Raw genomic sequence first — 21,170 nt, forward strand, 5'->3', positions numbered from 1 at the left:
ACGTATGCATATATGATTGGATCATAGGCAAAAACAGGGCACGAGCCTTGTTTACATGACGAAGAATTGTAAGTCCTGTATCTTGCTTAAAACTCAGCGACTGGCACCCAAATGTCATATGATCATTAGAAATGCATTCCTAAAGCATTGCAAATAATAAAAACAGAAAAATAAAATTTGATCAAAATCGTGACCATGCCCCTTTATAACGCGAGATCTTTGTGACGTCATAGTTAACATTCTTTTGCGCTCGACAGTTTTCGTAAATTGTCGGACAAATTCGGAGAAGGAAATGACGTCATATGTCAGCAAAAGTACAGTTTTTTTACGTAAGCTTATGTGTTGTTTACTGTAATGTTTTTAGAAGGATTTTTTTATTGTTAAATGAAAATGATGTATGCGATGTAGAGGTAAGAATTTTCCGTAGAAACACTTTCTGTTCCACCATGTTGCTATGCAGCGCAAAGGATCACTGGGATAGTAGAACGTTTTCACGTGGCCTCATAAAATTTTCTTTGAACAATGTGCAGATTTCAACTCGAATTTCCTCCGTTCGTACACGTTGTCTATGGAGCTCGCTACGCGAGCGGCGCTTCGCGCCGCCTCGCTGCGCTCGCTATTAAACATACTACATGTATCATTGATTTGGCAAAAGCATACTTTTACATGCATGCATGATAAGCCCATCCCTCTTCCTCCAAAAATGGTGCATGAAATGTACAAATATTTTTACGAAATAGAAGTGATTTATGTTTCTGCAGCGTGAAAAATACAAATAATAATTTTTATTTTATTTTATTTTTCAAATCATGTTAAACAATTGTACAGGAATTGCTTGACAAACAATGTCATAAACTTGAATTACTTGACGGACAATGACATATATGCAAGAATAACTTGATGCACAGATAATTTCATACGCAGGAATAAATTGATGGACAATGCCATATACAGGAATTAATTGACGGACAACGTCATTCTCATGGATTACTTGAATGTCAATGACTTCCTCTAATTACTTATATTACTTATATATTATATATATAGTATATTTGACTTAGTACTTAGATGGACAATTTCATAATTATACAGGAATTACTTGACAATGTGATATACAGGAGTTAATTGATGGACGATGTCACATACAGGAATTACGTGACGGACAATGTGATATACAGAAATTACGTGACGGACAATGTGATATACAGAAATTACTTGACAATGTGATATACAGAAATTACTTGAAGGACAATGTGATTTACAAGAATAACGTGACGGATAATGTAATATACAGGAATTACGTGACAGACAATTGATATACAGAAGCTACTTGACGGACAATGTGATAAACAGAAATTACGTGACGGACAATGTAATATACAAGAATCACGTGACGGACAATGTGATATACAAGAATCACGTGACGGACAATTTGATACACAGAAGTTATTTGACGGACAATGTGATTTACAGGAATTACGTGACGGACAATGTAATATACAAAAATAACTTGACGGACAATATCATATATAGAAATTACTTGTTGACAATGTCAAATTCAGAATTACTTGATGTTTTAAATGTCATATACAGGAATTACTTGACGGAAAACGTCAAACCACGGTACAATATGTAATACTAGAGCACAGGTAATCACTGACAAATTGAAATTTTAAAAATCTAGGTATCTACCTAATTCAGAACAGAAAAAAATCCGTACTTTGAGTAAATCTTCCGAAGTTATATGTAAAATTGTCTACCACAGAACAAACTTGAATGGCAGCGTTGGTTTCGAGGGATCTACAAGAGCATTATGTTCTAATCAAAAGGAACTTGTAATTAGAAAAAAAATCTCATTTATCAACAAAGAGCAATAATTAACCCCCTGTCAAAGCGAAAAATACTTGTATAATCACATAATGAGTTTTACCGATTTTCGTTCCTATTCAAATGAAATTGGTCGTAAGATCTTAATACGATCACTTTTTAGAGGGCGGATATGTGTACATGCGATTTTAAATACGCTCTGTATCCGCTTTCCCGCTGAATCAAAGGCTTAAGAACATTTATTTGCTGTGAAAATCCTGGGTGCAAAAGTGTCCGTCAATCCACGTACTTTGGCTGTCGCCAAGGTCCAGATTTCCTGAGTCTGCGACCATAATTCATTAGTCGTTAACAAAGCCCACGATAATCGTAAGTCATCGCGGGATGCCGATGGACTCAATTGAGTACACGGAAGGATTTCTTGTATGCCGTTTAGAGGTGTTTGTAATAGTATGATTAAAGCGCGATTTATGGTCAAAAGATGTGTACGGCAGATATTATTGAGGTTCAAGGACCTCTTAAAAGTACATAGTATTTTACAGAGTTGTTAGAATTGTTGTACTGAAGTTTTTTTTTCATAATTTCTGTTCACATGCATAGAGATACATTGAAAACTAAAAGAATAGAAGATTAATGGTTTTTGAAACTATAATGTCTTTTGTAATTTTAAGGTTTATGGAAAAATAAGCCCATGCATTTAAGAAAAATAAAATTGTTCACTATAAAATAAAATCTTAGAAACATATCTAGAAAAATGTTTTATCACAAAATGGCGTGCTAACTGTGTCAGGGTTTTTACATAAAGTTTAAAATTTTAAATCAGTTTATGATGAGACGAGGAATGAATATCAAGAGAGAAAGTCGGTTTCTTGCAACTGAGCACTTTTTTGGTCGGTTTTACTACAACTGGGTTCGACAAACGAAATTGACCAATTGTCTCTTGAAGTTTGTTTTCGTTTGGTCTATACTGTATCAAACAAAATTCATACACGAAAAATGTATCAATGCATTAAACACATCAGTAAGTTCTTGTAGTTCGTTCTAAATGTGGTCTGTACTATGACGAGCATATTACATAACACATAATGTAATAGAGAAAGGTGATGATACACAGATATTTTTTCAAACACTGATGGTGAATTTTAAAATACTTTAAGATATATTAGTTTCCATTTATGTTTAATATAATGTATAATAGTCATAATGATACGATATGCACATCAACTCAAACGTCCTTGACATAATTATATCGATGCGACAGATCATTGTAATTATGAAGCATGTTATACGCACTGTTGTGTCGGAAACTGCAAAAGTGTTACATGCACTCTTCTGATAAAAAAGGTACAAAAGTGAAACTTGAGTAAAATTTGAACTTTTTCATCAATTCATCAATCACCCGACGGAATGCTGTGAGTCGACATACCCTGGTGTTATCACAATAGGACCTTGGTCTAGACCCAAGTGATTATTAGATTATTTCCTCACAAAATATGCTCACGGGCGCACTTTCGCGGAATATGAAGCTTCTTGTATTTCGTTTGCAGTTCAAGGCAAAACTACCCCGTGACAAAAGACATTATTGTGAGTCACAAAAGGTCAGGGTCGTATCTTTTTCAAAGGGGTGTTTTCTAGAATAATGGCTTCCAGTGTTGCCTTTGAGACATCTTGTGATGTCAGGGTGACGAGCACTTGTGAGCCAATCATTGACTAATTGTCAATTACTACCAAACAATCGAACTGTTTAAAAAACAATAATATTGCTTTTGTTCTTGTGGAACAATACACATCCATGGAACTAGGTTAGTGGCGAAGGAAGCGATTTATTAGGTTCCCATCAGAGAAGTTCTTTCATCATCGAGGCAGCAGCAGAAGACTTCCACTCTGAAATTGGTCGAATGCAGACGACATTGAGCGTTTGAAAATATTTTTCTTTTATTTCAAAAAAAAAAAAAATTGACATGGTTTCGACATGAAAGACAGAGTTTTAGACATGAAAACTGAGTAAATTCTTCTCACAAAAGATGCAGACTCATTATTCCAAACACAACAAGAGGTTTGGTCACCGTTTACAACCATAAACAAGAAAATACATGTATGCAATATCATTGTCCTTCTGACATATTAATTCTAATTTTAGCAATAAAATTATGCGTTATGACGATGCAAAATTCCTAGAAATGTATTTCCATTTTTTGTGAGCCATTTAGTATCTGATTGTATAGCTGCTAGCTGTAGTGCTGATTAAAATTATAAGATTTAGAACTATGGTTTCTTTTTCACAGCCAACCCTCATTTTAATGAAATTGTATTAGAGTTGTTTTATTTTTGTTGGCAGACCATTTTAGCATACATAGCATTACTTATAATTCTGTTGAAAATAGTAAACTGATAGTGATATGATGCATGATAGAGACTGGTTGAATTCTTAACACTGGATGAAATAAAGTAACTATACTTGTTTAGACTATTTGTGTAGACCAATCATGAAAAAGTAAAGTGATGGTTTGATAATCACCACAATGATGTTCATTGTAATTTATAACTAAATGTATTGCTGGTATTATTGCTGTACTGAACGTAAGAGAGTGTAACGGCCAAAAATGAGTACAATACATGTATTTCGTTCAAATTCTTCGTCGATACTTAACACGAGGACGTTAAAGTTGTTGCTCAAAGTCTATACAATTATACAGTGGTGACAACGTTATTGTTGACAAGCCAATCGTGTTTAATAGTTCGTGACACGTGGGTGATCGTTCGTGTAACGTGCGGGATCGTGCGTGTATCAGGAAAAATAGTTTGCGTTTTTTATCGTGCGTGTTCGTGCGTGATCGTGCGGTTTTTTCGTTTTGTAACTTTTTTTACGGAATGTCAGGATTTATTCTTAAAACAACGACATGTAGTTTTTGTAAAACAATGTGAATTTTAATTTTTTTTCTATAGAAGAAAATTGACATTTGTTAACATTCATTCTCTCTTTCATGGTTAAATACATTCCTCAAGTATTTCCACAGCTTATTCAATCCTTTGTTCGGTCGAGTTAGTTTTGCATAATGTTCTAGTCAGCCTCTATCAAGCATCCATTGTGTCTTGACACATAATTTTAATCATATTAGCAATAGCGGCACGTTAAATGAAAGCAGTCAAGCTTACCCACTCCCCGTTTTAAACTAAACGATTATCCCCAACGTTTTTCTTTCAAATGAAAATACGATACGCATTCCTATCTGAACATTTGTTTGAAATAAAATTATAGATGCTTTAAAATTTAGAAAAAAATTATGTACTGTAAATAATGAAAATATTCAATGTGTAAAATCGATATTCTATGGAACAAGGTGACAAATTTACCTCTATCCCGCATAATCAAATCATACGTAAGGGAACTGGATTACATTAACAGTCAACTCGTATGTAAATAATTCCCTATAGTTAATGCATTATCTTCTTTTCATTTACACTTAAGTTATTATTCGTTATAAAGACCAAAAAATTAATTTGTGTATGAATCATATATATTTTTTTGTATTGATGTGTAAATTGTTTACTCGTAAGATATAAAACAGTGCATTGCTACTGTACATGCCGCTTTTCAATAAAACACAAACATAAAGCAATACAAATTAAGCAATACGTTTTCTTAATTCTAATCTGAAAAATTAATTTTGATTTTGCGTGTTTAATGGTGTAGAATCGTTCGGTTGCGTGTTTTATCGTTTTTATTTGTGTATCGTGAAAATTCAGTACGTTAGTGATCGTCCGTGTATCGTGCGTGATCGTTCGTGTATCGTGCGTGATCGTTCGTGTATCAGAAACGTGCGTGTCGTTTGTCAACAATAACGTTGCTACCACTGTAGTATATTCGTCACTAAGATGTGAACGTAAATTACGACCAAAAAAAAAAATACTGCTATGACGCGCCGTTCTTCGATGTACATGTAGTCGTAACTAGATCTTGAGAAGTACGTGTATTGGGCTATTATAAATGTCATCAATGATCACGATGCATGCGACCTAAACAGTTTTGAAGAGGTCCATGTTTCAAGAGTTTTGACAACGTTTTGAATTGCCGTTGGTATACATTGTATTGCATCGTATTAGTTGGAATGAATTAATGTTAAATTTCACATTTACTACGGTCTGAGAGAGATGTTTTCGCGTTTGCCTTTGGACAGGAAAACGAACTAAGAATACGCCATAGTGTCATGCCAGTTATAAATACCGATTTTTCACGGTCTCTAGATATATTGGGAACACGGTGTTCGGGTTTTATCACGTCGTTGTAATTCTGATAGATCATAGAAAATCGTATCCTAATCTTGGACATAGACCAATCCATGACTATTTATTCAAAGAGCGGCAACTCCATCATGATACTGAGAAATGTGAATCTAGTGTCCTAGCTCAAGCTGTCTTATAACATTTGTAAATGCGTAACGTACCGGCGTGAACTAACATATTTCCAGACTCATGCAAAGAGATACAATGCGTTAAACCAAATCTCTTCATCAAATACATTTTCCCTTGGTTGTACGCTCCTTCTATTCAATGCAGAGAAAATACATTGAATTGGTAGGTCTCAATAACTAGTCAAACCAAGAACAACAACAGCTCTGCATTTATATTAGACTTTATTTTCTACATACTTGACAGCGTCATACTAATTCTCAACAATATCACAACTGATACTTAACAGGAACACAGTCATACAGTACCTCTCACAGTCTACATACACCGAGGCCGGGGACACAAGCGGCCCACAGAGAAATGTCCAAATCTAGTCTGGACCAGGCCCATAGAGAAATGTCCAAATCTAGTCTGGGCCAGGCCTATAGGGAAATATGTCCAAATCTAGTCTGGACCAGGCCCATAGAGAAAATGTCACAATCTAGTTTGGGCCTGGCCCATAGAGAAATGTCCAATCCAGTCAGGGCCCATAGAGTGTCCAATCTAATTTGGGCCAGGCCCATAAAGTGTCCAAATCAGCCCAAGCCAAGCCCATAGAGTGTCGAATCTAACTTGGGCCATGACCAGACCGTTACAATTTTTTATCATAAATTGTCATTTCAAATCGGTGATGATTCAGAAGAGTCAACAATTAAGTGCTGCATAATTCTTGTAGTTCAATATTTTTTTTTCTTATGCATGCAATATTACTTTTGTGTATGTGTTTGTATATATAAATGACACCCTTTTTTCCCTTTATAGAAACAAAAGTTGTTATGATGATGATGAGTTCAGTAAATTTCAATCCACACGGAACAAAATTAACGAGTTATAATGATAACCTATGCACATGGAGTTGATAGAGTTAGTTGATGCCAATTTTGAGTCTCACTTTGAATTAAAAAGAAAAAAAACCCATAAACTAAACTGTTAGCTAAAAAATGGACTCCACTTTCATTTACTCTTTTTCACATTCACACTTTAAAAAAAAATAATTGATTAATACAAGTAATGCCAACTTTCTAAGAAAGAAAAAAAATCGAAAAACAAGGAACACATTGGAAAAAATATTAAAACTGATATAAACAACACAGACTGTGTTTCTTTGTTCTGAAAGTTCATGTACATACACAAGTATAGGACGAGAGAGAGAGGGGCGAAAAAATGTGAGATCATATGGAATGATGCAAGAACAAAAAACTCAGTCCTTGGAATGCATTGCAAGATAATGAAAACATAAGTATTATAATAACCCATCGATACAACCTGTGCTGATAAAATGAGCAATAGTTTCACGATGAGCAACGCTTTTTTTTTATCGTTCCTCTGACAAACTAGAAGTAGAGAAATTTTATAAAGGATATGTGAGAGCAACAGAATTGTTTAACTTAAACTGACTTATTCCCTCTCTAATTTTGCGTTTAGCTGTTTGCAAGCTTTGTGTATAGAAATAAAGATGTAAGAAAAAAAAGGCTTGAAAAAACCCATTTTCCTTTCTAAGCTGCTAAGTTATATCTGATAACACTTTCAAAGCAGGTACATGTAGATGCTGGTGTTGTTTTAATGAGATCTATGTAGAAAATGAAGAAAAAAAAAATTCATAGAAAGCACTTATGATTTGAGTCGATTACAGTAAAACATGGTTATAGCGAACACACTTATAACGAATTGACGCTTACAGCGAAGCGGTTTTCATTCCAGGTACTTTATTACGGTAATACATATTGTAAAATAGATGGATATAATGAATTACGCTTATAACAAAGTAAAATAGCCAATCCCTGGCGTTTCGTTATAACCGTGTTTTACTGTATATAGCCTAATGGACATTAACTTGTATATATAAATATATATATATGTATTCATAAATAATTCATCTATTGAAAAATTAATAATGATAGGTAGAACTCATTTAATTTGAGGAAATGATATACCCAGTACCAAATGCTTTATAAATAAATTATATATAATTATGATAAATATTTCAACATTACATAAAAACTTCAACTTGAATTATACATAACATGTCAGTTTTAACAGGTCGTTCATGAATGAAAATATTCAATTTTTTTTGTGCACTTCAATCTGCATTTTGAGTGAATTACAGGTGGCATCAGATATTTAGATAAAATTACATTTTATGTTATATGAAGCCTAAGCTGAGGTTTATTACACAGTTGTGATAAGTTTTAGTTTTACTGAATCTTTACTCATTGTTCACACATCAATATCTATTCTGTTTTTCACATGTATCACTTATTCCAATTAAACCATTTCTTGTGCTGCTAACAAAACAACACAGGAAAACCAAAAAAATACAAAAAGGGAGAGAACTCGTACAAAAAACAATGGCTGGACAATTCGAGAGAACAGAGAGAGAGACAATGAAACAATCCCCACAAGGTCAAAAGTTAAATATATGTACATATACAAAAGTAAATATTTACATTTTTTACATAGGGCCTATACTATCTATATATCTACACTGAATTTGCACAGGTGATGGTATAACTCTACATACATTGTATATATATTTACAGTCCTGTTTTTTAAAAATATGTGATAAAATATTACTCAAAATAATTGAAAAAGAAGCTATAAAATAATGTTAATTAACTAATGGGAGGACAGACCCTAGTCGTTCTAGCTTATCAATAAAGTTTGTAAACAGTCATGTTTACTCTGCATTATCTATTATTTCTCCATTTTTAAGCATTTATAAATCTTTTAACTATCCCTAACCCTCATCTCATCTCATCCCTCGATAAGAAAAAACAAAATTTTCCACTGCCCAAAGCAAAAAACATGTCTTGGACAAAAAGTTCATTCCTTTTTACAATCAGGAATAACATGAACTGAAGAAAAAAAATGCTCTTTATATTAGCAAACAATAATATCACTTTGAAAATAGCATACATATTGATATACACATATGATATCTCAACAAAAAAAAATATTGCACATGAAATTAAAAGAAAATATTTTCAAATAAATAATGAAGTTACAAAACTTCAAAAATGATTTTTCTTCTCCCTCCTTTGAGTACTAATAAATAAACCTGGGTTTCAGGAAATGTAATCAATTGATGTAAAATAAGAAATCGAGACCAAAACAAGATTTAAAACAAGAACCACAGAATTAGGGAAATCTCTATTTGGAATACTTCATAAGTGCCATCTGTACAAAGTACCAGATGACAGAATGATTGAAAATGTCTACAAATATTTCTTTAGAACCAAAACCAAAATGCCTCTCCCATGAAGACATTTTATGAAAGTCAACATTCTCTCGAAAAGGGAGGCAACTCTCCCTTTTCCTCCATTCCTTCATCTTCCTTTCCTGCTTTCCACGTCCAGTTAGATGATCTTCCGCTTCAGTGTGTCGCATCTATGAATGGACAGGATGGTTTCCATACTTAATTTATTTCCCCTATGAAGAAACACTAGTTGGCTGTTGAGTTTTACACCCATATGGCTGTTGTGAGAAACACCCTCCTACGCTGTTGCTACCATTGGTACCACTTTTTGTTCTTGTATTTCAGCATCAAAGCCCTGGAATCTGAAGCAAAGTTCTCAGCATGATCTCGCATCATTTCTGACCGCTCTCCTAGCTCTCCGAGCTTCTCACCTCTCTCAATGAAAGCCTATGAAAAAAAATAATTAACAGTAATTAACTGGACATGAAGTACACTTCTCACCTAATTAATCAACAATTCTGAATTCCCAGATCATAAACTTTCGCTCATGAGAGATCTTGGACGAACACTCATTAAATTGCTTACTAGTACTTTATCAGGAAATTGGTACTGAATTAATTAGCAGCTAATGACATAACTGGGGGGGGGGGGGGGGGGGGGTGTAATTATCAATAAAATTTCTAATGTTTGTGTTTGTAAAATAGTTGTGTACAAATTTCTATTCTTGCTGCCCAAGTCTTCCTACACCTGATGCTTGGCATCTTTTAACTATACCTGTACAATCATATTGAAATTTAAAAAGTCTTGATTGTCTCCAAATGTTCCATACAATCATTCCAAACTTACTACATTTACATCTACATCAGTAATCAAAATTGATATCTTAATTGGCACAGTTATAATTCACTTGTGTTTCGTTCCATCATTGATTCAACTGCAGTTGTAATTCAGTCTTGTTTTGTTTTGTTTAGAGGTAGAAAAAAAATAAAAAATAAAATGAATAAATGGCCACTTCAGCAATCTTTATTTACCGTGTTAAATAATGACTGCCCTTAGTGTAAGGATACCTACCTTATGAGCCTTAGCCACCTCAGAGGTGCCACTTGAGGCCTGGTTTTGTACATACTGCATACTGCCCCTGCCCTGGAGCTTTGTGGCCAGGCCTCTAGGTCCCTTCCCGCTGGCCTCACCAACTACAATATCACAAATATCCTCGTCTTTAACTACTTTAAACATTCATCCATTTATTAGAAGAGAGTGTGTGAGAATTTCAAAGGGCAAATGAAAAATTTACAATTATCGGTACTTGTGATGTAACCGATTAAAAAAAAATAATTTTTTTCTCACAGCCCAACCTCCTCAAAAAGAAATATAAAAAATAGAATCTCTGACATGAAAATGTTCATCATTGTCATTATCATTACAAACGCTATTCAACATATATTCTGTAGTTTACTGTATATGAGTACAAGGAAGTCTTACACAGCTCCTCTCGATCCAGCGTGGAGTGGCCCGCACTGAACCAGTTCTTGAAGAAGCCCTGCTTGGGTGCCTCAGGGGTCTCACACGGTTTGAATAGCTCTCCCAGCATCTCATTCAAGTTATCACTGAAAAAAAAAACCAAACCCACCATCAACTCACAGAGCATTAGATATATACGTAGAGAAATAGTGTCACTCTAAAGAAAACATTGTACTGAAATTCTAAAAAAAATCTTCTCCATTTAAGCTTTTTGTTTCCTTCACAAAATTGCTTTGATATCATCAACATCAAAACTAAATGTATTTGAACAAAATTTTTGGACCATTTTGAAAATCACCCCAAAAAAACTTGAATACAAAAATAATTACCTCATATCAGCAGAAAAAGTAATTTTTTGTATCTCCGTGGCCGAACACAGATAGCTAGCATGCCCGTTACTACTGAAACAAAATGTGCGAGCAATCCGCACATCGTTTAGTGGTAGGAAATCTATGTCCAGCAGAGGCTTGAGACTGGGCAGGCTAAACGCCATGATGCGACCATTGGCGACATAGCATGCAAGACAAACTGAATCTGTGGAGGAAAAAAGCAAATCCAAATAATGACACTTGTTGTACAATGCAGTCCATTTACTTCCAATTTGAAGTTTTCTTTCCTGTATACATTTAAGTTACACCATTACAATAAAACTGTCTGTAATTTATCTTCTTGTTAGGCTGTTAACTTATCTGTTAACCAAACTGTTTTCAAAAAAAAAATTCACTCTATCTCCAATTCTCCCTAACATATCTTTAACTTATCTGTTAACTAAACTGTTTTCAAGAAAATTTTCACTCTATCTCCAGTTTTCTTAACATAACTTTAACTTATCTGTTAACTAAACTGTTTTCAAGGAAATTTTCACTCTATCTCCAATTCTCCATAACATAACTTTTAAAAGAAGCAAAAAATCAGAGTTAATTCAAATCAGAGTTAAAAACATTTCCTTAAAAAAAAAGCCTGACTCTTTCAGTCTATGATAAAATTTAAAAGATAGAAAAATCTTTAACACAATATCTTATGATTTTGTGAAAAAAAAAATCTGTAACTAGTAGCTCCTCTGATTCCCATATGAGAACACTGATGCAGTATTGATAAATGTTTATGTATCTATTAATGTATAGGTGAACAGACAGAATTACCCACCCCTCATGGTCACCACATCGGCCCGCACCACGAAGGAGGACTCAGTGATTCTGGTCTTGTAAGGACATTGCTGGGAGGGTAGTGATATCACCTGTGTAAATAAAAAACCAAAAAACACAATTTATAAATTAAAGTATTCCAATGGAGTATCTATACAACATTTCTTCTTTTCAAATTTCATTAACCTTGACCACCGCCCAGCTTGAAGGTAATGAATGAAGAAAAGAATGAATTCGATTTTCTGCTTTTTTCTGTTTATACTGGTCGTGAACAAATTCCAACAATGAGATGAGACATTACTCCTTAGATTAATTCACTTCAGTAATGTCAGTAATCCCTAAAATCTGTAGGCAAGAAAACACAAAAAGAAGGTTACTTACTCTTGCCTGTTTCTCTGAGCATATCACAACAAATTGTTTGTCACCATTGTATTCCGTCGATGATGTTGGAGAGATTTTTGGTTTTTGAGACACCGTGTTTTGTCCTAGTGTAAACAAAAAATATTCAAAACTTAATGAACTTTATTAATCACACATCTTACCAATAAGCAGTGGATATTACCCATGCAATAATTTTTGATATTACACTGCAATGATGTCACAATTGATTTTTCAAAGAGTACTGCTGAAATGACATAAGGGTTTTTTTTTTTGCATCTCAAAGGCTACCAAACAAGAGGCCCATGGGCCACATCGCTCACCTGAGGAACAATAGGTATGATAAAGTCAGCTTAATGGAGTCATAATACAATCTGGACAATGTACATTAATACATGTAGATCCTGTATAAATAAAATCCATTTTTCCCCCTTGGAACTTGGATAGCCCTGATTGCTGAAAATATTTACAAGAGCAGACTTTAATCACCGCTCCTGCACATATATAGGGACTCAACGTTATGCAGGCAGGGATGACCGCACACCTACGCAACTCAACAGGTACCAACGTTAATGCAAGCAGAGATAACGCAAGCAGGGATGACCTCACACTTGCGCCAACAGCTCAACCTAATGCAGGGAGTGCCGCACACTTGCGCTAGAAAGGCCAGAACACCAGCAGGGATGACCATACACTAGTGCTCCGCCGCAACCACCACCAATACAAGCAGGTATGACCGCATATTTGTATTAATGCGATTCAGGGCAGAAATGACCGCATATTCTGTATCGTTGGTTAGAAAAACACGAAGAATAGAAAGAGCAGGGAGGTCAACACCCTCAAACTCTCCATACCTGTTCAAGTTAAACCCCAAACAGTCGCTCATTGCAATGCAATAGACACTGTCCCTATATATGTGCCAGCCTAAAATAATTCATAGTATCTAAAAATTGGAAATCAAAAATAAACAAACTAATCCAGCCTAACCCAAAACTACTTATGCAGAACAACTTATATACATTGAATATTTATTATTGTATAAAAATAATCATCACATTAATTGGTTAACAGTGGATGCATTAATTAAAATAATCAAGAATCAATAAATCAAGGGCAATAACTCAAAACAGTAATACAAAAAGATTCTAATGAAAAAATAGCTGCCTGCTTCAATTTTATAGTCATATCACATGTTGAGTATTGCAGTTCTCAAAAAGATCCTTTACAATTGTTTATATATGGGATATTTAGCTACATCAAACTCTGAACCTTCTTGTGAGGCCGAAGAATTGTCCTGGAGCCAAAGTCTTAACAATTATAAAGACTCATCTTGCTGATTAGTTTCTGAGAAGAAGATTTTTAAAGATTTACTCTTTATTCCTACGTAAAACTTTAACACCCCCCCCCCCCCATGTGGCCTCACCCTACCCCCAGGGGTCATGATTTTCACAACTTTGAATCTACACTACCTTAGGATACTTCCCACAAGTTTCAGCTTTCCTGGCTGATTAGTTTCTGAGAAGAAGATTTTTAAAGATTTACTCTATATATTCCTATGTAAAATTTTAACACCCCCTCCCCCCCAATGTGGCCTCACCCTACCCCCAGGGATCATGATTTTCATAACTTTGAATCTACACTACCTGAGGATGCTTCCACACAAGTTTCAGCTTTCCTGGCTGATTAGTTTCTGCGAAGAAGATTTTTAAAGATTTACTCTAAAACTTCGACCCCCCCATTGTGGCCCCAACCTAACCCAAGGGGTTATGATTTTCACAACTTTGAATCTAAACTACCTGAGGATGCTTCCACACAAGTTTCAGCTTTCCTGGCTGATTAGTTTCTGAGAAGAAGATTTTTAAAGATTTATTCTATACATTCCTATGTAAAACTTCGACCCCCCATTGTGGCCCCCTCCTACCCCCGGGGGTCATGATTTTCACAACTTTGAATCTTCACTACCTGATGATGCTTCCACACAAGTTTCAGCTTTCCTGGCTGATTAGTTTCTGAGAAGAAGATTTTTAAAGATTTACTCTTTATATTCCTATGTAAAACTTCGACCCCCCATTGTGGCCCCACCCTACCCCCGGGGGTCATGAATTTCACAACTTTGAATCAACACTACCTGAGGATGCGTCCACACAAGTTTCAGCTTTCCTGGCTGATTAGTTTCTGAGAAGAAGATTTTTAAAGATTTACTCTATATATTCCTATGTAAAACTTCGACCCCCAATTGTGGCCCCACCCTACCCCCGGGGGTCATGATTTTCACAACTTTGAATCTTCACTACCTGAGGATGCGTCCACACAAGTTTCAGCTTTCCTGGCTGTTTAATTTCTGAGAAGAAGATTTGTAAAGATTTACTCTATATATTCCTATGTAAAACTTCGACCCCCCATTGTGGCCCCAACCGAACCCCAGGGGTTATGATTTTCACAACTTTGAATCTACACTACCTGAGGATGCTTCCACACAAGTTTCAGCTTTCCTGGCTGATTAGTTTCTGAGAAGAAGATTTTTAAAGATTTATTCTATATATTCTTATGTAAAACTTCTACCCCCCATTGTGGCCCCACCCTACCCCCGGGGGTCATGATTTTCACAACTTTGAATCTACACTACCTGAGGATGCTTCCACACAAGTTTCAGCTTTCCTGGCTGTTTAGTTTCTGAGAAGAAGATTTTTAAAGATTTACTCTATATATTCCTATGTAAAACTTCGACCCACCATTGTGGCCCCACCCTACCCCCGGGGGTCATGAATTTCACAACTTTGAATCTTCACTACCTGAGGATGCGTCCACACAAGTTTCAGCTTTCCTGGCTGTTTAGTTTCTGAGAAGAAGATTTTTAAAGATTTACTCTATATATTCCTATGTAAAACTTCGACCCCCCATTGTGGCCCCAACCTAACCCCAGGGGTTATGATTTTCACAACTTTGAATCTACACTACCTGAGGATGCTTCCACACAAGTTTCAGCTTTCCTGGCTGATTAGTTTCTGAGAAGAAGATTTTTAAAGATTTATTCTATATATTCCTATGTAAAACTTCGACCCCCCATTGTGGCCCCACCCTACCCCCGGGGGTCATGATTTTCACAACTTTGAATCTACACTACCTGAGGATGCTTCCACACAAGTTTCAGCTTTCCTGGCTGTTTAGTTTCTGAGAAGAAGATTTTTAAAGATTTACTCTATATATTCCTATGTAAAACTTCGACCCACCATTGTGGCCCCACCCTACCCCCGGGGGTCATGAATTTCACAACTTTGAATCTTCACTACCTGAGGATGCGTCCACACAAGTTTCAGCTTTCCTGGCTGTTTAGTTTCTGAGAAGAAGATTTTTAAAGATTTACTCTATATATTCCTATGTAAAACTTCGACCCCCCATTGTGGCCCCATCCTAACCCCAGGGGTTATGATTTTCACAACTTTGAATCTACACTACCTGAGGATGCTTCCACACAAGTTTCAGCTTTCCTGGCTGATTAGTTTCTGAGAAGAAGATTTTTAAAGATTTATTCTATATATTCCTATGTAAAACTTCGACCCCCCATTGTGGCCCCACCCTACCCCCGGGGGTCATGATTTTCACAACTTTGAATCTACACTACCTGAGGATGCTTCCACACAAGTTTCAGCTTTCCTGGCTGTTTAGTTTCTGAGAAGAAGATTTTTAAAGATTTACTCTATATATTCCTATGTAAAACTTCGACCCACCATTGTGGCCCCACCCTACCCCCGGGGGTCATGAATTTCACAACTTTGAATCTACACTACCTGAGGATGCTTCCACACAAGTTTCAGCTTTCCTGGCTTTCTGGTTCTTGAGAAGAAGATTTTTGAAAATTTCTCAAAATTTTTCATTAATTTCTAATTATCTCCCCTTGAAAACGGGTGTGGCCCTTAATTTTCACAACTTTGAATCCCCTTTGCCTAAGGATGATTTGTACCAAGTTTGGTTGAAATTGGCCTTGTAGTTCTTGAGAAGATGTTGAAAATGTGAAAAGTTTACGGACAGACGGACGGACAGACGGACGGACAGACGGACGGCAGACAAAATGTGATCAGAATAGCTCACTTGAGCTTTCAGCTCAGGTGAGCTAAAAAGGATTTATTGATAAAAAAAGGAATTAAAACATGATACATGTATAACATAGAAAATTTTATTATATTGAAGGTAAACAATTTTTGTTCAAATCATTTCATTTTCTATTCCATTGTAAAAGCTCAGGAATATATTAAATATAACAACTTCTATTTCCATCACAGCTAGATAACAACAATAAAATCCAAAATTCATCAAATGCAATGTACTACTACATCTGTAAATGTTCTGAAAAGTGTTGGTTTTTTTTAATGTGTCTATGGAGTTTAAAGAAACTTTGTATATGCTTCAGTGGATTGAAATTTTCAATGTAATATTTAATGACTTTTTCCACTTAAAATCCTTAAGAGAAATGAATACTGTACAACTGGTTTTTTTCTGTGGACATTCCCAATATAATCCAGTTATGTGTAGAGTAAATTTTTTTTGAGGTTTATATAATACTTTTATACAAGGTATTTCACATAAACTTTACAACATGCACTCTGTACCATCAAAATTATCGCTTTCTAAAATTGACAACTCGTGAAATACAAAACTGCCTATAAGGAATTTCCATATTGATATAAGACTAGACAGCCTAATTAATTAATTTATTCACATTTCTGAGCTAGCATATACTAGTATATATAATTTACAAGTCATTGCCGTGAAAGTGCTAATTTGGTTTTATGAAAATTTATCAGACTTTCATCAAATATATTAAAAATCCCTTTGCCATTATGTAAGGTACTAGACTTTCATCCAACATTTTAAAATCCCTTTGCCTTTAACTAAGGTACTAGACTTTCATCCAACATTTTAAAATCCCTTTGCCTTTAATTAAGGTACTAGACTTTCATCCAACATAATAAAATCTCTTTGCCTTTAATTAAGGTACTAGATTTTCATCCAACATAATAAAATCTCTTTGCCATTATGTAAGGTACATTGTACTAGACGGCGACATGTGTGAGTGACTCACTGTATGTCTGTTTCTCTTTCTCCTTGTTTGGGTTTTCTCGCCACGGCTCAGACACACTCGGAATTAGCACCCCGTTACAGTCCAGGAAAGACATTGTGAGTATTGCTCCTTTTAACCTAAACATTGTACCTGCAGAGTAGATGAGGAAACATCTTGAAAATGATAAAACTTCAATAGAACAAATAAGGCAGTCATATTGTCTCTATCTTCATCTTTCTATCCCTGTATAATTTACATGACACCTTAATGAAATATACAATAATTAATAAGCGTCTTATTAAGAAAATTTTCATTACTAACTCAAAAATGTTTAACATATTATCAAAACATAAAATTTATCAACTCTCTCTCTCTTTCTTTATCTCTCTCTTCATTAATTTCAATAAAAAAATCCTTGTACATTGTATAGTACGTGTGTTGATATCCCTTTACCAAAAAGAGCAATAGAGGATCTGTGTAAAACGTACCACTTGGGGACACAATGACAGGCTGGTCCAGCCGCTGTTGTCCTGGAGGAGGTAGATTCAGAACTATCACAATCACCGACCCCAGACTGGTCCCCACCCACAGGCATGGACAGGTAAAGTTATCTGTAACAATACATAGCACAGGTAAAGTTATCTGTAACAATACACAGGTAAAGTTATCTGTAACAATACACAGGACAGGTAAAGTTATCTGTGACAATACACAGACAGGTAAAGTTATCTGTAACAATATACACAGACAGGTAAAGTTATCTGTAACAATAGACAGACAGGTAAAGTTATCTGTAACAATACACAGACAGGTAAAGTTATCTGTAACAATATACAGACAGGTAAGTTATCTGTAACAATAGACAGACAGGTAAAGTTATCTGTAACAATACACACAGACAGGTAAAGTTATCTGTAACAATAGACAGACAGGTAAAGTTATCTGTAACAATACACAGACAGGTAAAGTTATCTGTAACAATATACAGACAGGTAAGTTATCTGTAACAATAGACAGACAGGTAAAGTTATCTGTAACAATACACAGACAGGTAAAGTTATCTGTAACAATATACAGACAGGTAAGTTATCTGTAACAATACACAGACAGGTAAAGTTATCTGTAACAATACACAGACAGGTAAAATTATCTGTAACAATACACAGACAGGTAAAGTTATCTGTAACAATACACAGACAGGTAAACTTATCTGTAACAATATACAGACAGGTTAAGTTATCTGTAACAATACACAGACAGGTAAAGTTATCTGTAACAATAAACAGACAGGTAAAGTTATCTGTAACAATAGACAGACAGGTAAAGTTATCTGTAACAATATACAGACAGGTAAAGTTATCTGTAACAATACACACACAGGTAAAGTTATCTGTAACAATACACAGACAGGTAAAGTTATCTGTAACAATAAACAGACAGGTAAAGTTATCTGTAACAATAGACAGACAGGTAAAGTTATCTGTAACAATACACAGCAATCTTGAAGTTAGAATGCCAGAGATAAGACTTTAGTACTAGATCTTTAATAATTCAAGCCTCCAATCATTGCCATTTCAGACCATGCATGTTAGCAATTTCTCAGTGAAATTTGGTTCTTTGCATTGAGGACTGGTTCCCAAGTATTATTACTGTGGAATCATTAGATTTTGTGATGGCTCAATTTTCATGGAATTCGTGGGTACCTCTCATCCAGGAATTAACATCCTACACGAACTGATGAATTAGGGCAATAGAATCATATTTCCTTTCGAATAAAGAGAATACACGAAATTACCTCCCCACAAACCTGTAAAATTTAAGCAATCCACAAAAATTGGCCTCCACAAATCTTAATGATTCCACAGTAATCTTGCAAAGGTATACCAATGTACATCTGCTATTAAACATGATCAACCTTTAAGGTAAATGATACATGTTGACAAGCCTATTCCTTTAAAGAAATTCATGATGGTATGCTGAAATTAATATAACATTTTCTTTAGTGTATCAACCCTTTGACAAATTTACTATAAATCATAATAATTTTTTCTTTGCAATTATTGCATAAAGATCGCCGCAAAATAACTAGGGATAAATTGACAAGACAAATTGATAGCAGTACCTGTTTTGCCGGTATAGGAGTCAGAGAAGACCAGCGATTGGATGGCTTCCTTGGACACGTTATCCAGACTGGACATACTGGAGCTCCGGGACCGCGAGAAAGAGGACGTGTCGTTTCTATCTGTGGAGAGGCAATCCAATATACACAGCGTTAGTAACACAAGGAATTCACTGCATTAATACTCTACTCAGGTGCTACATGGATTCATTGCAAGAGTTAAGGTTTATCGATATAGCATATTACAAATGATACTTCTGTTATATCATTTAAATTCCAATATATTTCTCTAAAAATATGACTGAATCTTTTTAATAGGATACATTCATTAAAGTTCATTTTCTTTATGCACATATATATGAAAGATAATCCATTAAGATCTAAAATTTATTAAAAATTTTAATAAAAGATTTAATTCAAATTAGATTTAAGTGTTGTAAATCACAATATCCATGAACAAACTACGTCCACTTTGAAAATTTAAAAAGAATTTAACCTCTGCAGCACACCTTGGAAAAAAAAATTAATACATCAAATGAAAAACACTGCAAAAAGACATACATACATGTACATAAGTTTATCTATATTGTTAAATTGTCAAGACCCAATGAAGGAATGTAATGGCTGAACCCTACAGCTGTTAGTTTGCTGTGATCAACTTCCATAAATTCAAGAACTAAATTTCCTTTCTTTTTGCAAACTTCAAGTCTATGATTATACCATTTTCGCTCACAGCTAGTTCACATTTGAAGGAAGATATTAAGAGAGTAATTAATAAATATCCAAAATGATAGAAAAAAATTTTGAAAGAAGAAAAAGAAATTGACAATAAAAAAAATTTCATGCATTGATTTTATTTTAGTTATGGATAAAATTCATTTTCCAAAGGGGAAATATAAAAAAAAAAAAAAAAAATTAATTTTAAAAGATTTTTTTTTAAATAAAGTGCACTGAAAAATTTTGAAGAAAAAAATGATGAATAAAGAACACTTAATGTGTTCATTCAGACTCACCACAGCTCTCAGGTTTAAGGAAAACTAATGCAAATATATGCGATTATAGATTAACATGTTGTAATCATGATAAGTAAAAAAATATAACATAATGAAATATTTTATAAACTGCATTTACAAAGAATGAGGGGCACTATGGTATCAATTTTGCCCAAAGAAATGTTGACAAATGTAATCCAAGATCTCAATACTGTGGAATCATTAAAATTCATGGGGGCCAATTTTCGTGAATTGCTTCAATTTTACAGGTTCGTTGGGACGTAATTTCGTGTATTCTCGAATACTTACAAAAGGTAATATGACTTTACAATATATATGACGTCCTAATTTATTTATTCGTGGAGGATGTTAATTCGTGGGTGAACGGTACCCACGAATTCCACGAAAATTGAGCCACCACGAAATCTAATGATTCTACAGTAGTTTATGAATTTAAAATCAAAATGTGAAGGTGGTATGGGACTCC

General features: G+C 34.7%; 1 protein-coding gene across 9 annotated transcripts in view; it reads right to left on the bottom strand.

The window, feature by feature from the left end:
• Window positions 1–6,441: 6,441 nt before the first annotated feature.
• The window catches only part of LOC128183698 (syntaxin-binding protein 5-like), a 58,351-nt gene continuing 43,622 nt past the window's right edge, over window positions 6,442–21,170 (bottom strand). For 4 of the 9 annotated variants that reach the window (XM_052852818.1, XM_052852813.1, XM_052852817.1 and 1 more), the window contains 10 exons: window positions 20,705–20,728; window positions 19,695–19,814; window positions 18,061–18,183; window positions 17,594–17,722; window positions 12,517–12,620; window positions 12,137–12,227; window positions 11,320–11,524; window positions 10,952–11,076; window positions 10,541–10,662; window positions 6,442–9,916 (listed from right to left, as the gene is read on the bottom strand). In XM_052852818.1, the coding sequence (XP_052708778.1) occupies window positions 9,779–9,916; window positions 10,541–10,662; window positions 10,952–11,076; window positions 11,320–11,524; window positions 12,137–12,227; window positions 12,517–12,620; window positions 17,594–17,722; window positions 18,061–18,183; window positions 19,695–19,814; window positions 20,705–20,728 (1,181 nt within the window). In that variant the 3' untranslated portion in view covers window positions 6,442–9,778. Of the gene's footprint in view, window positions 9,917–10,540; window positions 10,663–10,951; window positions 11,077–11,319; window positions 11,525–12,136; window positions 12,228–12,516; window positions 12,621–17,593; window positions 17,723–18,060; window positions 18,184–18,492; window positions 19,053–19,694; window positions 19,815–20,704; window positions 20,729–21,170 lie in introns of those variants that run through there. The other 5 variants (XM_052852820.1, XM_052852819.1, XM_052852814.1 and 2 more) reach the window with 3 other exon arrangements.

Source organism: Crassostrea angulata, chromosome 5, assembly GCF_025612915.1.
Source record: "Crassostrea angulata isolate pt1a10 chromosome 5, ASM2561291v2, whole genome shotgun sequence".
Classification (NCBI taxonomy): Eukaryota; Metazoa; Mollusca; class Bivalvia; order Ostreida; family Ostreidae; genus Magallana; species Magallana angulata.